At 43.2% G+C, this 17475-nt stretch overlaps 1 protein-coding gene across 1 annotated transcript; it reads right to left on the bottom strand.

The window, feature by feature from the left end:
- Positions 1-3273: 3273 nt before the first annotated feature.
- On the bottom strand, positions 3274-17196 carry LOC112255379 (deoxyribonuclease gamma). Its single transcript, XM_042324945.1, has 8 exons — positions 16829-17196; positions 12458-12546; positions 9996-10088; positions 6289-6401; positions 5936-6048; positions 4814-4971; positions 4454-4550; positions 3274-3825 (listed from the first exon to the last, which is right to left on the bottom strand). Exons 1-8 carry the CDS (start codon positions 16991-16993, stop codon positions 3757-3759), a joined length of 897 nt encoding a protein of 298 aa, XP_042180879.1. The 5' UTR covers positions 16994-17196; the 3' UTR covers positions 3274-3756.
- Between the last annotated feature and the right edge of the window lie 279 nt (positions 17197-17475).

Genomic DNA, 17475 nt, shown 5'->3' with positions numbered 1-17475 from the left:
TTCCCTATATAGTAGTACTACTTTAGACCAGAGCCCTATTCCCTATATAGCATACTACTGTAGACCAGGGCCCTATTCCCTATATAGCATACTACTGTAGACCAGGGCCCTATTCCCTATATAGTGCACTACTTTAGACCAGGGCCCTAATCCCTATATAGTGCATTACTTTAGACCAGGGCCCTATTCCCTATATAGTGCACTACTATAGACCAGGGCCCTATTCCCTATATAGTACACTACTATAGACCAGGGCCCTATTCCCTATATAGTGCACTACTATAGACCAGAGCCCTATTCCCTATATAGTGTACTACTATAGACCAGGGCCCTATTCCCTATATAGTACACTACTATAGACCAGGGCCCTATTCCCTATATAGTGCACTACTTTAGACCAGGGCCCTATTCCCTATATAGTACACTACTATAGACCAGGGCCCTATTCCCTATATAGTACACTACTATAGACCAGGGCCCTATTCCCTATATAGTACACTACTATAGACCAGGGCCCTATTCCCTATATAGTGCACTACTATAGACCAGGGCCCTATTCCCTATATAGTGCACTACTATAGACCAGAGCCCTATTCCCTATATAGTGCACTACTATAGACCAGGGCCCTATTCCCTATATAGTACACTACTATAGACCAGGGCCCTATTCCCTATATAGTGCACTACTTTAGACCAGGGCCCTATTCCCTATATAGTACACTACTATAGACCAGGGCCCTATTCCCTATATAGTACACTACTATAGACCAGGGCCCTATTCCCTATATAGTACACTACTATAGACCAGGGCCCTATTCCCTATATAGTACACTACTATAGACCAGGGCCCTATTCCCTATATAGTACACTACTATAGACCAGGGCCCTATTCCCTATATAGTGCACTACTATAGACCAGGGCCCTATTCCCTATATAGTACACTACTATAGACCAGAGCCCTATTCCCTATATAGTACACTACTATAGACCAGGGCCCTATTCCCTATATAGTGCACTACTATAGACCAGGGCCCTATTCCCTATATAGTACACTACTATAGACCAGGGCCCTATTCCCTATATAGTACACTACTATAGACCAGAGCCCTATTCCCTATATAGTGCACTACTATAGACCAGGGCCCTATTCCCTATATAGTGCACTACTATAGACCAGGGCCCTATTCCCTATATAGTACACTACTATAGACCAGGGCCCTATTCCCTATATAGTACACTACTATAGACCAGAGCCCTATTCCCTATATAGTGCACTACTATAGACCAGGGCCCTATTCCCTATATAGTGCACTACTTTAGACCAGGGCCCTATTCCCTATATAGTACACTACTATAGACCAGAGCCCTATTCCCTATATAGTGCACTACTATAGACCAGAGCCCTATTCCCTATATAGTGCACTACTTTAGACCAGGGCCCTATTCCCTATATAGTACACTACTATAGACCAGGGCCCTATTCCCTATATAGTGCACTACTATAGACCAGGGCCCTATTCCCTATATAGTACACTACTTTAGACCAGGGCCCTATTCCCTATATAGTGCACTACTATAGACCAGAGCCCTATTCCCTATATAGTACACTACTATAGACCAGGGCCCTATTCCCTATATAGTACACTACTATAGACCAGGGCCCTATTCCCTATATAGTACACTACTACTAGACCAGGGCCCTATTCCCTATATAGTGCACTACTATAGACCAGGGCCCTATTCCCTATATAGTACACTACTATAGACCAGGGCCCTATTCCCTATATAGTGCACTACTTAGACCAGGGCCCTATTCCCTATATAGTACACTACTTTAGACCAGGGCCCTATTCCTATATAGTGCACTACTATAGACCAGAGCCCTATTCCCTATATAGTACACTACTATAGACCAGGGCCCTATTCCCTATATAGTACACTACTATAGACCAGGGCCCTATTCCCTATATAGTACACTACTATAGACCAGGGCCCTATTCCCTATATAGTGCACTACTATAGACCAGGGCCCTATTCCCTATATAGTGCACTGCTATAGACCAGGGCCCTATTCCCTATATAGTGCACTGCTATAGACCAGGGCCCTATTCCCTATATAGTACACTACTTTAGACCAGGGCCCTATTCCCTATATAGTACACTACTATAGACCAGGGCCCTATTCCCTATATAGTACACTACTTTAGACCAGGGCCCTATTCCCTATATAGTGATGCAGTAAACAAAGCATCGGGAGAAGATAAGCAAGATGCTTCAAATGAGCAGGTCACAGGAGCAGCTGGTCGCCTAGCAACAAGGAAACACACACTCATTAACCTCTGAGTGCTGGCTGAAGCAAAGTACGCCAACGTTATTATAGTAAACTAAAACTAATCATGAAAAAAATATTTATAAAACAAATATATATATATATAATTAAGAAACCCACTTTAAAAACTAAAACTGTACTGATACTATTATCTTTGATTCCAAAACTAAACTAAATAAAAACCCACTATGTTCAGTTTTAGATTTTTTTCTAATGGGTTTTTCAAGCTTCTGAATCTGTCAGGTAAATGCTGTAAGGAGATGGTCAAAGGCCTAGACATCCCCCCCAGACATAGTGCTGCTGTTATAGGTCTGTTTCAATAGGCCTAGCTTCACTACTTGTTTCTACTGTATTATTGACTGTATGTTTTGTTTACTCCATGTGTAACTCTGTGTTGTTGTTTGTGTCGAACTGCTTTGCTTTATCTTGGCCAGGTCACAATTGTAAATGAGAACTTGTTCTCAACTGGCCTACCTGGTTAAATGAAGGTGAAATGCTCTGGGTCTGTTGCTCTGGGTCTGTTGATCTGAGTCTGTTGCTCTAGGTCTGTTGCTCTGGGTCTGTTTCTCTGAGTCTGTTGCTCTTGTTCTAGGTCTGTTGCTCTAGGTCGGTTGCTCTGGGTCTGTTGCTCTAGGTCTGTTGCTCTGGGTCTAGGTTTGTTGCTCTAGGTCTGTTGCTCTGGGTCTAGGTTTGTTGCTCTAGGTCTGTTGCTCTGGGTCTAGGTCTGTTCTCTAGGTCTGTTCCTCTAGGTCGGTTGCTCTGGGTCTGTTGTTATAGGTATGTTGCACTGGGTCTGGTGCTCTATGTCTAGGTCTGTTGCTCTAGGTCTGTTGCTCTAGGTCTGTTGCTCTAGGTCCAGGTCTGTTGCTCTGGGTCTGTTGCTCTAGATCTGTTGCTCTGGGTCTGTTACTATAGGTCGGTTGCTCTGGGTCTGTTGCTCTGGGTCTTGCTCTGGGTCTGTTGCTCTGGGTCTAGGTCTGTTGCTCTGGGTCTGTTGCTATAGGTCTGTTGCTCTGGGTCTAGGTCTGTAATAATCTAATCTGTAATGCAATCTGTAATCATCTATAATCTAGGTCTGAGACTACTAGAAATACAACCTACAACACATACATGCCTCCTAGCTATTAGCCACCCAGGCTAACACTAAAACTAAATCATATCAAAAACCAAATAGAAATGTTTTTAGAAAACTCAAATAGAATAAAAACTACTAGATTAAGTAAAAAAATATAAAATACTAATAGAAATAAAAACGAATATAAAAAACAAAACTATAATAACCTTGAAGCACACAGTGCAGCTCAGTGACCATGCTTCTGGGATTAATTGGCTCTGGACTGGAGCAAAGCAAACACTGCAGGACGCACACAGACCACCGAGGGACACCGAGACGTCCTCAGGACGGTACCGTTACGAGGACAAGACATTAACCCTTATTCCTCGGAGCGGCCTTCACAGTGATGCACACTGGGTAGTGGTCACTCACCGCCAGGGCCTGGAACACACAAACACACACCATCAGACAATTTAACACTGACACCATCAGATGATTTAACACAGACACCATCAGAGGCTTTAACACTGACACCATCAGAGGCTTTAACACTGACACCATCAGAGGCTTTAACACACCATCAGACAATTTAACACTGACACCATCAGAGGATTTAACACTGACACCATCAGATGATTTAACACAGACACCATCAGAGGCTTTAACACTGACACCATCAGAGGCTTTAACACTGACACCATCAGAGGCTTTAACACTGACACCATCAGAGGATTTAACACTGACACCATCAGAGGATTTAACACTGACACCATCAGAGGTTTTAACACTGACACCATCAGAGGATTTAACACTGCTGACACCATCAGAGGATTTAACACTGACACCATCAGAGGATTTAACACTGGCACCATCACACAATTTAACACTGACACCATCAGAGGATTTAACACTGACACCATCAGAGGCTTTAACACTGACACCATCAGAGGATTTAACACTGACACTGTTTTACATTCAGACGTTTTGGATCTCTAGTTGGTACAGTCTACATTAGATGTATTTCAGATCTGTCGAGAGAGAGAGAGAGAGGAGAGGGTGCTTGCTATACCTGTAGCTCGGTTAGTCCGTAGGCCCGTCTGAAGTCAAACACATCCAGAGAGGTTGGGTTGACTGCCTGGATCATCTTGTCCCCGTGGAGGACAACCCTATAGACAGACAGAGAAACAAGGATGGGATCAGACAGGAGCAGAAAGAGAAATCCTGAAGAAGACGTTCTGGCTGATGAACAGTTACGTTGACATCCAGCACCTGCTCAGTATACTGATCGGGTTGGCTCCTTGGTCACATTACAAGTCTGTTTTAACCCGCTGAGCTTAAAGCTTAACCACATTCGTTGCACTCAAAGGGAAGCCATAGGGATATGCACGTACGACCCCTGATGTATGTTTCTATGGCAACGCCCTCTGACCTGTCATAGGCACAGTCTGTGGACTCCTTGACGGTGGTGTCGATGGTGTCACCCGTCAGCCACAGGAAGCTGCTGTCAGACCGCAGGCGGATGCTGCTCCACTGCTTCTTGGGTACGTAGCCGCAGGCCGCATTGAAGTCGCCCATGATGATCACATTCTGAAGAAAGGAGATGTGAGATTGAGCATGGAAACTACCACAGGTGTGCAAAGTACATTGGACAAAATAAAAACATGCTCAATGGAGATTTTTTTTAAAACCAGAATAATCTGTTTGAATCTTGTACCGATTACAGTTTACAGTGAACACAAATTTGGTTTAGTACGGTGTCATTTTAGGGTCTTTTTTTCACCATTTATAGAAATTATATCTGCTAATACCCATAGTAATCTGAACATTTATTACAAATACACACTATTACAAATTCACACTGTTACAAATACATCATTGTTACAAATATCTCATTGTTACAAATATCACACACCATGGAGAGCATTGATCTCTACTGTTGGTGGTGACTGTTGTGGTTTACCAGTGGAGTTATATGAGCTTGTAGCTATTTCTGGGAGATACTGTATGTTGTTATAAACTTTACCTGTGCACGTTTTTTTTTACCGGGGTGAAACCAGAAATGATACAACTACTGATAAACCACTAGGAAGGTGGTTTCTGGCCTTTCTAGGGAGTTTTTCCTAGCCACCATGCGTCTACATCTGCATTGCTTGCCGTTTGGGGTTTTAAGCTGGGTTTCTGTGTAGCACTTTGTGACATCAGCTGATGTAAAATGGGCTTTATAAATACATTTGATTGATTGATAGGAAATTATTAAACTGCTGATAGACTACAACTATATATATATATATATGTATATATATATGTATATATATATATATATGTATATATATATATATATATATATATATATATATATATATATATATATATATATATATATATATATATATATATATATAATATGTGTATATGTGTGTGTGTGTGAGTGTATATATAGGATATAGGTCAGTCCAAACCAAGATAGGTAGGTGTGTGTTTGTGTGTGTGTGTGTGTGTGTATAGGAAATAGGTCAATCCAAACCATGGTAGGTAGGTGTGTGTGCTCTACCTTTGAGGTCCATCGTTGTTTGACATCTTGGAACACATCATACAGTTCATTTATCTCCCTGACGGACGTCTCTGGAGTGGTGTGGATCGGGATGATCACAAAGTCCTGGACGGCTGCAGGGAAAGAGGGATACTTGTTGTCCCAAGCAACTTTTACAGCTGTGATACAATATGCCAGTTTAACCTACTGCCTTCTAACTGTTAAAGCAACTTGCCAATTCGATATTTCTTCTTCGGTGTTAAAACTGCGAGCAAGAATTGTAATTGAAGTGTAGCTCTGCAGTGAAGTTTCCTGCCCCGATAACATCTAGTCTAACGGTAATAATGTGTTGGTTAGTTCAGCCAGACAGTCACCTGTTTTGGGGGAAGAGAACCAGACGATGAAAGGTTCCCTGGAGAAGGCATCCTCATCTCCAGGTTGGGTGTCAGGATACTGGTACACTTCCTTCACTGACACCAGCCTCTGTCTGAGAAACACATGTCATCACACTTCCTTCACTGACACCAGCCTCTGTCTGAGACACATGTCATCACACTTCCTTCACTGACACCAGCCTCTGTCTGAGACACATGTCATCACACTTCCTTCACTGACACCAGCCTCTGTCTGAGACACATGTCATCACACTTCCTTCACTGACACCAGCCTCTGTCTGAGACACATGTCATCACACTTCCTTCACTGACACCAGCCTCTGTCTGAGAAACACATGTCATCACACTTCCTTCACTGACACCAGCCTCTGTCTGAGAAACACATGTCATCACACTTCCTTCACTGACACCAGCCTCTGTCTGAGAAACACATGTCATCACACTTCCTTCACTGACACCAGCCTCTGTCTGAGAAACACATGTCATCACACTTCCTTTAGTACTAGTTCAGTGCTTTGCTTATGGTCTGTGACAGTTCTCAGGCCCATACATGCACTGTAAAAAAAAATGTAAAAAATCATCCTACTGTTATTACGGTAATATACTGTAAGCCGGTTACATGTAAATTACTGTAAAAAAAAAAAAAAGTACAGTATGTTAATGTAAATTCCAAATAAACTTTGCTGTAAAGTTGACCAAAGTTTATTTGGAATTTACAGTAAATTACAGATTACTGTAAAATCAACAGTTTTGTTTTACAGTGTGTTTATAACAGGTCTAAAAGAAAGCAAAATCCTTAAGATTTTGATAAAATGTCCATATCAGAGAGCAGGAACTGATACGTGTTGAGTTGCTTTTAGCTGATGTTACACTGGCAATGTTTTGAGCCAACGTTGCCGAGCAACAGAGTTGGGTATGAGACCCTAGCGCAATGATCTAGCTCTGGTCTGCACTAACTAGCTCTGGGCCAGGGCATATAGTAGCTAGCTAGCTCTGGTCCACACTAACTCTGGTCCGCACTAGTTGTGGTCCAGTTCTGGTACGCACTAACTAGCTCTGGGCCAGCTCCGGTTCAGAGTGTAGCTAGTAGCCAGCTAGCTCTGGTCTAGCTAACGTTTGCACTAACTAGCTCTGGGCCAGCTCTCATCTTCACAAATTGGCTCTTGTCCAGGATATAGATAGTAGCTAGCTAGGTCTGGTCTACACTAACTAGCTCTAGTCCTGGGCGTACTTAGTAGCTAGCTTGGGTCCAGCTCTGGTCCAGGGCATAGCTAGTCCAGGGCGTACAGACGGACTCAACTTCAATAAAGCTTTATGCTAGAATTTACCACAGTTAACTACTCATACTACTGTTATTGCAGTAACTACCACTACTACTACTGCCACAGTCACCACTACTACCACTACCATTACAACTCACCCATTATAATCCACAATAATAACTCCACACCTACAAACCACCCCAAAATGCCTCACTATAACTATAACCTATGAAAACCCTATTCCTACCATCTCCATTTCTTTAATTACCATGACAAACACTTAGAGGAATAGCACATTTCAATAACTAAAGTTTTAAATTAGATTGACCAAATATTGAAAAAATAATCGTTTCCACCACCGGCACAAAGTCACGTGACTTTGTTGGTGATTCTTCCCTGGTTACCATAGCAACATTTGCTCTTACTGTTTTTTACATTTTTTATTAAACTAATTCTTATTTACATTGACGCCTACCAGGGAACAGTGGGTTAACTAGGAACAGGGGGTTAACTGCCTTGTTCAGGGGCAGAACGACAGATTTTTACCTTGTCAGCTCGGGGAATCGAGCTAGCAACCTTTCAGTTACTGGCCCAACGCTCTAATCACAAGGCCACCTGCCTCCTCTAACCACTAGGCCACCTGCCTCCTCTAACCACTAGGCCACCTGCCTCCTCTAACCACTAGGCCACCTGCCTCCCCCTCTAACCACTGGTTACCTGCCTCCCCCTCTAACCACTAGGCCACCTGCCTCCCCCTCTAACCACTAGGTTACCTGCCTCCCCCTCTAACCACTAGGTTACCTGCCTCCCCCTCTAACCACTAGGTTACCTGCCTCCCCCCTCTAACCACTAGGTTACCTGCCTCCCCCTCTAACCACTAGGCCACCTGCCTCCCCCTCTAACCACTAGGTTACCTGCCTCCCCCTCTAACCACTAGGTTACCTGCCTCCCCCTCTAACCACTAGGTTACCTGCCTCCCCCTCTAACCACTAGGTTACCTGCCTCCCCCTCTCTAACCACTAGGTTACCTGCCTCCCCCTCTAACCACTGGTTACCTGCCTCCCCCTCTAACCACTTACCTGCCCACCTGCCTCCCCCCCTCTAACCACTAGGCCACCACTGCCTCCCCCCCTCTAACCACTAGCCCACCACTGCCTCCCCCCTCTAACCACTAGGCCACCTGCCTCCCCTCTAACCACTAGGCCACCTGCCTCCCCCTCTAACCACTAGGTTACCTACCCTGCCTCCCCCTCTAACCACTAGGCCTAACCACTGGTTACCTGCCCCCCCTCTAACCACTAGGTTACCTGCCTCCCCCTCTAACCACTAGGCCACCTGCCTCCCCTCTAACCATTAGCCCACCTGCCTCCCCCTCTAACCACTAGGCCACCTGCCTCCCCCTCTAACCACTGGGCCAACCACTGGCCACCTGCCCCCCTCTAACCACTAGGCCACCACTGGTCACCTGCCTCCCCTCTAACCACTAGGTTACCTGCCACCTGCCTCCCCCCCCTCTAACCACTAGGTTACCTGCCTCCCCCTCTAACCACTAGGCTACCTGCCTCCCCCTCTAACCACTAGGTCACCTGCCTCCCCCTCTAACCACTAGGCTTGCCGCCCCTCTAACCACTAGGTTACCTGCCTCCCCCTCTAACCACTAGGTCACCTGCCTCCCCCTCTAACCACTAGGCTACCTGCCTCCCCCTCTAACCACTGGGCCACCTGCCGCCCCTCTAACCACTAGGCCACCTGCCTCCCCCTCTAACCACTAGGTTACCTGCCTCCCCCTCTAACCACTAGGCCACCTGCCTCCCCTCTAACCACTAGGCTACCTGCCTCCCCTAACCACTAGGCTTCCTGCCTCCTCTAACCACTAGGATACCTGCCGCCCCTCTTACCACTAGGCTACTTGCCTCCTCTAACCACTAGGCTTCCTGCCTCCTCTAACCACTAGGATACCTGCCGCCCCTCTTACCACTAGGCTACCTGCCTCTAACAGCTAGGCTACCTGCCTCCTCTACACTCTAACCACTAGGCTACCTGCCTCTAACCACTAGGCTACCTGCTGCCCTAACCACTAGGCTACCTGCTGCCCCTCTAACCACTAGGCTACCTGCCGCCCCTCTAATCACTGAGTACCAATCTTCATATTTTCAAGCATGGTGATGCTGCATCATGTTACCAGTATGCTTGCCATCGGCAAGGACTAAAGTTTTTTTTAAGGATAAAAATTTACCGAATACAGCTGTAAGCACAGGCAAAATTGTAGGATTTACCTGTAGATAAAGGCGTACTGCTCCTTGTAGGACTTACCTGTAGATAAAGGCGTACTGCTCCTTGTAGGACTTACCTGTAGATAAAGGCGTATTGCTCCTTGTAAGACTTACCTGTAGATAAAGGCGTACTGCTCCTTGTAGGACTTACCTGTAGATAAAGGCGTACTGCTCCTTGTAGGACTTACGTCCCAGTCTGTCACTGATCACATAGTTATACTCATTCTTCCTGGAGCTGTAGTCACTGCAGAGGACAGAGGGAGCAGGGGGGTTGGATGGATGGATGGGTAAATAGATGAATTAATACATTAATGAACCAATGAATGAACCATCAAACAAATGAATGGATGGATGAATGAATGAGTGGATGAATGGATGGATGGATGAATGAGTGGATGAATGGATGGATGAATGAATGAATGAGTGGATGGATGGATGGATGGATGTATGGATGGATGGATGAGTGGATGAGTGGATGGATGGATGGATGGATGGATGGATGGATGGATGGATGGATGGATGGATGGATGGATGGATGGATGGATGAGTGGATGAATGGATGAGTGGATGAATGGGAATGAATGATGGATGAATGGATGGATGGATGAGTGGATGAATGAATGAGTGGATGAATGGATGGATGGATGAGTGGATGAATGGATGGATGGATGAGTGGATGGATGGATGGATGGATGGATGGATGGATGAGTGGATGAATGGATGAATGGATGGATGGATGGACGGACGGACGGATGACTTAATGTACTTTATTGACAGTGTTGGGGAGTAGTGAACTATATGTAATTCAACTAGAAATGTAACTACATTCTGCAGTAGCTTGGTAGTAGTTGAACTGTATGTAAATCTAGGTAGTGTTTTCACTAGTTAATTACCTTTTTGTCATGTAGTGCTGTAGCGAACTACACACAACTTTTTGGGGGGCCAAAATGATATAAAATATGGGTGAAGTAGGTAAAAAACATCCTTTCTTTTTCAGCATCAGACCTCACTTGAAACACTTTTTGTATTTAATTTGCCTAATTTACACATTCTGTAAACATCTGATTCCATTCTGTTAACATCTGATTCCAAAGTGATCACATCTGATTCAAAAGTGATCACATCTGATTCCAATGTGATCACATCTGATTCCAAAGTGATCACATCTGATTCCAAAGTGATCATATCTGATTCCAAAGTGATCACATCTGATTCCAAAGGGATCTATTCTTGCTGTTTGTTGTCTATGCCACTTTAGATTTAGATATGATCATTTTTCACACAGTAGTTTGGATGTAGTGAACTACTTTTTCAAAGTAACTTCTGTTAAGCAAAATATATTTTTCTTACGGGTATCTTAAATTCTTCCAGTGTTAAGTACAATGCATTCAGAAAGTATTCAGACCTCTTGACCCTTTTCCACATTTTTGTTACGTTACAGCCTTATTTTAAACTGGATTAAATATAATTTTCTCATCAATCTACATGTAATCACAAAGCGAAAACAGGTCTTTAGAAACCACCAAGAATACACAGAGCTGGCCACCCGGCCAAACTGAGCAATCAGGGGAGAGGGGGCCTTGGTCAGGGATGTGACCAAGAACCCGATGGGTCACTCGGTCAGAGCACCAGAGTTCCTCTGTGGAGATGGGAAAACCTTCCAGAAGGACAACCATCTCTGCAGGACTCCACCAATCAGGCCTTTATGATAGAGTGGCCAGACGGAAGCCACTCCTCAGTAAAAGGCACATGACAGCCCACTTGGAGTTTGCCAAAAGACACCTAAACAAGATTGAGAAACCAGATTCTCTGGTCTGGTGAAACCAAGATTGAATTCTTTGGCCTGAATGCCAAGCGTCACGTCTGGAGGAAACCTGCACCATCCCTACGGTGAAGCATGGTGGTGGCAGCATCATGCTGTGGGGATGTTTTTCAGTGTCAGGGAACAGGAGACTAGTCAGGTTCGAGGGAAATATGAACGAAGAAAAGTACAGAGAGACCTGCTCCAGAACCCTCAGAACCTCAGACTGGGGCAAAGATAAATCTTCCAACAGGACAACGACCCTAAACACACAGCCAAGACAATGCATGATCCGCAGAGAAAAATGGGAGAAACTCCCCAAATACAGGTGTGCCAAACTTGAAGCGTCATACCCATGAAGACTTGAGGCTGTAATCACTGTCAAAGGTGCTTCAACAAAGTACTGATTAAAGAGTCTGAATACTTATGTAAATGTGATATGTCTAAAAACCTGTTTTTTTGTTTTGGCATTATGGGGTATTTTATGTAGATTGATGAGGAAGAAAAACAATTTAATCCATTTTAAAATTAAGGCTGTAACGTAACAAAATGTAGAAAAAATCAAGGGGTCTGAATACTTTCCGAATGCACTGTAATTGGTAGTTTGGTAAACTACATTTTCAGAGTAGCTTCCCCAACACTTTGTCCTTATAACACCCAGAATAATACACACTAGTGTTATTGTAACAGGGGAGTATGTCTTTCAGGCCTTGGTCATCACACCAGCCATTGTCATTTTAACTGTGTCTTTCAGGCCTTGGTCATCACACCAGCCATTGCCATTTTAACTGTGTCTTTCAGGTCAACCCTACCTGTTGAGTTGAGTCATGAGCTGAGGGAAAGCCTTCGCACTGAGATCTTTAATCTCCATCACCAGCATGATGTCACAGCGAGCGATCAGCTGCAATATAGAGACGGCTTTTAGTACACTGGATAGAGATGCTGGTGCATGTGTATGAGAAACCTCAACTTAACATCAAGTACTTCCTCAGATGGCCAGGGTTTTACTATGTGGTGGACATTCTCCTCTATGGGAAATTAAACTTCCTGTATATTATATACACTACCATTAAAAAGTTTTGGGTCACTTAGAAATGTCCTTGTTTTTGAAAGAAATTCACATTTTGTTGTCTATTAAAATAATATAAAATTGATCAGAAATACAGTGTAGACATTGTTAATGTTGTAAATGACAATTGTAGCTGGAAACGGCAGATTTTTAATGGAATATCTACAAAGGAGTACAGAGGCCCATTACCAGCAACCATCACTCCTGTGTTCCAATGGCACGTTGTGTTAGCTGGACAAACAAAATGTGCTTTTCTTTCAAAAACAAGGACATTCTGAAGTGACCCCAAACTTTTGAAAGGCAGCGTACTTAATATACAGGAAGTTTAATTTCCCATAGAGGACAACGCCCACCACATAGTGTACTTCATTAGTTATATAATATAGTTATTCTCTCACAGATCCAATTCTCACGCTAACCTGACCTCACTCAGACTCTGTTCTGTTTTACTAAGGAATGTTGTCGCACCAGATCCCCCTTGCTGACTTCTGCTTTCCATGGAACACATTTATACGCAGTTCAATAGGTTGAGGTCAGGACACCTTCTTTACTCAACATGTCCGTATTCGGAAGGACGTTGTAACATCTGTACAATCACCTTCCTCACCTCTGCTTTCCATGGAACGTATTTATACACACTACAGTTCAGGAGTCTTTTGCTTACACCCAACAAAACACACCAGGAACTGGAACTATACAATAATCAAATACACATCCTGAGTGTTACTGATGTACATACAGTACATGCACAGCATTATCTATACAGTATATGCACAACATTATCAATACATGACACAAACAGCATTATCCATATTGTGTATGAACAGCATGATCTATACAGTACATGCACCGCATTATCTATACAGTATATGCGCCGCATTATCTATACAGTACACGCACAACATACAGTGCCTTGCGAAAGTATTCGGCCCCCTTGAACTTTGCGACCTTTTGCCACATTTCAGGCTTCAAACATAAAGATATAAAACTGTATTTTTTTGTGAAGAATCAACAACAAGTGGGACACAATCATGAAGTGGAACGACATTTATTGGATATTTCAAACTTTTTTAACAAATCAAAAACTGAAAAACTGAAATTATTCAGCCCCCTTAAGTTAATACTTTGTAGCGCCACCTTTTGCTGCGATTACAGCTGTAAGTCGCTTGGGGTATGTCTCTATCAGTTTTGCACATCGAGAGACTGACATTTTTTCCCATTCCTCCTTGCAAAACAGCTCGAGCTCAGTGAGGTTGGATGGAGAGCATTTGTGAACAGCAGTTTTCAGTTCTTTCCACAGATTCTCGATTGGATTCAGGTCTGGACTTTGACTTGGCCATTCTAACACCTGGATATGTTTATTTTTTAACCATTCCATTGTAGATTTTGCTTTATGTTTTGGATCATTGTCTTGTTGGAAGACAAATCTCCATCCCAGTCTCAGGTCTTTTGCAGACTCCATCAGGTTTTCTTCCAGAATGGTCCTGTATTTGGCTCCATCCATCTTCCCATCAATTTTAACCATCTTCCCTGTCCCTGCTGAAGAAAAGCAGGCCCAAACCATGATGCTGCCACCACCATGTTTGACAGTGGGGATGGAGTGTTCAGGGTGATGAGCTGTGTTGCTTTTACGCCAAACATAACATTTTGCATTGTTGCCAAAAAGTTCAATTTTGGTTTCATCTGACCAGAGCACCTTCTTCCACATGTTTGGTGTGTCTCCCAGGTGGCTTGTGGCAAACTTTAAACTACACTTTTTATGGATATCTTTAAGAAATGGCTTTCTTCTTGCCACTCTTCCATAAAGGCCAGATTTGTGCAATATACGACAGATTGTTGTCCTATGGACAGAGTCTCCCACCTCAGTTGTAGATCTCTGCAGTTCATCCAGAGTGATCATGGACCTCTTGGCTGCATCTCTGATCAGTCTTCTCCTTGTATGAGCTGAAAGTTTAGAGGGACGGCCAGGTCTTGGTAGATTTGCAGTGGTCTGATACTCCTTCCATTTCAATATTATCGCTTGCACAGTGCTCCTTGGGATGTTTAAAGCTTGGGAAATCTTTTTGTATCCAAATCCGGCTTTAAACTTCTTCACAACAGTATCTTGGACCTGCCTGGTGTGTTCCTTGTTCTTCATGATGCTCTCTGCACTTTTAACGGACCTCTGAGACTATCACAGTGCATGTGCATTTATACGGAGACTTGATTACACACAGGTGGATTGTATTTATCATCATTAGTCATTTAGGTCAACATTGGATCATTCAGAGATCCTCACTGAACTTCTGGAGAGAGTTTGCTGCACTGAAAGTAAAGGGGCTGAATAATTTTGCACGCCCAATGTTTCAGTTCTATTTGTTAAAAAAGTTTGAAATATCCAATAAATGTCGTTCCACTTCATGATTGTGTCCCACTTGTTGTTGATTCTTCACAAAAAAATACAGTTTTATATCTTTATGTTTGAAGCCTGAAATGTGGCAAAAGGTCGCAAAGTTCAAGGGGGCCGAATACTTTCGCAAGGCACTGTATCTATACATTGCATGCACAACATTATCTATACATTACATGCACAGCATTATCTATACAGTGCATGCTCATCATTATCCATACAGTACATGCACAGCATTATCCATGCACAGCATTATATACACAGTACAAGCTCCGCATTATCTGTACAGTGAGCACACAGCATTATCTACACAGTACACGCACAGCATTATCTATACGTTACATGCACTGCATTATCTATGCAGTACATGCACAACATTATCTGTACATTACATGCACTGCATTATCTACACAGTACACGCACAGCATTATCTATACGTTACATGCACTGCATTATCTATGCAGTACATGCACAACATTATCTGTACATTACATGCACTGCAGTATCTATACAGTACATGCACAACATTATCTATACATTACATGCGCTGCATTATCTATACAGTGCACCCACACCATTGTCTATACATTACATGCGCTGCATTATCTATACAGTACATGCACAACATTATCTATACATTACATGCACTGCATTATCCATACAGTACATGCACAGCATGATCTATACACACAGTAAATGCACCGCCTTATCTATACACACAGTAAATGCACAGCATTATCTATACACACAGTAAATGCACAGCATTATCTATACACACAGTAAATGCACAGCCTTATCTATACACACAGTAAATGCACAGCATTATCTATACACACAGTGCATGCACAGCATTATCTATACACACAGTAAATGCACAGCATTATCTATACACACAGTAAATGCACAGCATTATCTATACACACAGTACATGCACAGCATGATCTATACACACAGTAAATGCACCGCCTTATCTATACACACAGTAAATGCACAGCATTATCTATACACACAGTAAATGCACAGCATTATCTATACACACAGTAAATGCACAGCCTTATCTATTAATGTAAATTGTAATGACAAGATTGTTGCCCTTGACATGCACCGTCTCGTTTTCAAGGGATCCTGTTTTATTATTATTATTTATGCTAAAGTCATAGTTGTGAGGTAATGAATGTGACACAATGTGGTTAACTAGTCTGCTGTAAACACGGTACAGAGTCTAAGGTTCAAATGTCAACCACTGTTTGCAGAACCGACTGCGAAACTCACTGTTAGCAGGAACACCACAAAACCACCATAACTGCAGACTGTAAATGGAACAACCACATCCAGTTTCTACGCAAATGATAAGGGATTCAACATCCACATGCAGTTGAAGTCGGAAGTTTACATACACTTAGGTTGGAGTCATTAAAACTCGTTTTTTCAACCACTCCACACATTTCTTGTTATAACAAACTATAGTTTTGGCAAGTCGGTTAGGACATCTACTTTGTGTATGACACAAGTCATTTTTCCAACATTTGTTTACAGACAGATTATTTCACTTATAATTCACTGTATCACAAACCCAGTGGGTCAGAAGAGATGAGTACATGAGTCCTGTATCGACATAACCTGAAAGGCCGCTCAGCAAGGAAGAAGCCTCCGCTCCAAAATCACCATAAAAAATCCAGACTACGGTTTGCAACTGGTTAAACTAAATAAATGTAGACTACTTACAGCCAATATGACATCAACCACCTCTGGCTTCTCTATTTTCTTCTCTCCAAAGGACTGGATGTTGAAGGTGCAGATCTTCAGGGCTGAGCCCCCACCACTGAGCCCCAGAACCATGCCCAGCACCATCCAGCTCACTACTCTCCAAACACTAACACTACCCGACATGCTCACTGAGAGGTCAACAACAGACTGGCTGAGGGTACAGAGAGCCAGGAGAAGTAGCAGCTGCTGTGTGTGTGTGTTTAAGCTATCTGAAACACAACACTTCCTTTTTAGATGTGTGATTAAAAAAAGACATCACACATATCTTCTGTAATGTTGGCTACAGTCTCTCTCTCTCTCTCTCTCTCTCTCTGTTTCTCTGTTTCAGTCTCTCTCTCTCTCTCTGTTTCAGTCTCTCTCTCTCTCTGTTTCTCTGTTACTGTCTTGCTCTCTCTCTCTCTCTGTTTCTCTGTTTCAGTCTTGCTCTCTCTCTCTCTGTTTCTCTGTTACTGTCTCTCTCTCTCTCTCTGTTTCTCTGTTTCAGTCTTGCTCTCTCTCTCTCTCTCTGTCTCTCTCTGTTTCTCTTTTTCAGTCTCTCTCTCTCTCTCTGTTTCTCTGTTACTGTCTCTCTCTCTCTCTCTGTTTTATGTCTCTCTCTAGGATGT

Source organism: Oncorhynchus tshawytscha, linkage group LG07 (assembly GCF_018296145.1).
Source record: "Oncorhynchus tshawytscha isolate Ot180627B linkage group LG07, Otsh_v2.0, whole genome shotgun sequence".
Taxonomy (NCBI): Eukaryota; Metazoa; Chordata; class Actinopteri; order Salmoniformes; family Salmonidae; genus Oncorhynchus; species Oncorhynchus tshawytscha.
The sequence above is the reverse complement of the archived record's forward strand: the minus strand, read 5'-3'. Positions and strand labels throughout refer to the sequence as shown.

Coding starts and splice junctions, on each gene's coding strand:
- LOC112255379 (XM_042324945.1), bottom strand. CDS start 16,993: ATGTCGGGTAGTGTTAGTGTTTGGAGAGTAGTGAGCTGGATGGTGCTG. Junction 6,402..9,995: donor CAGTACGCCTTTATCTACAG/GTAAGTCCTACA, acceptor TGTGTTTCTCAG/ACAGAGGCTGGTGTCAGTGA. Junction 3,826..4,453: donor ACGGACTAACCGAGCTACAG/GTATAGCAAGCA, acceptor TGTGTGTTCCAG/GCCCTGGCGGTGAGTGACCA.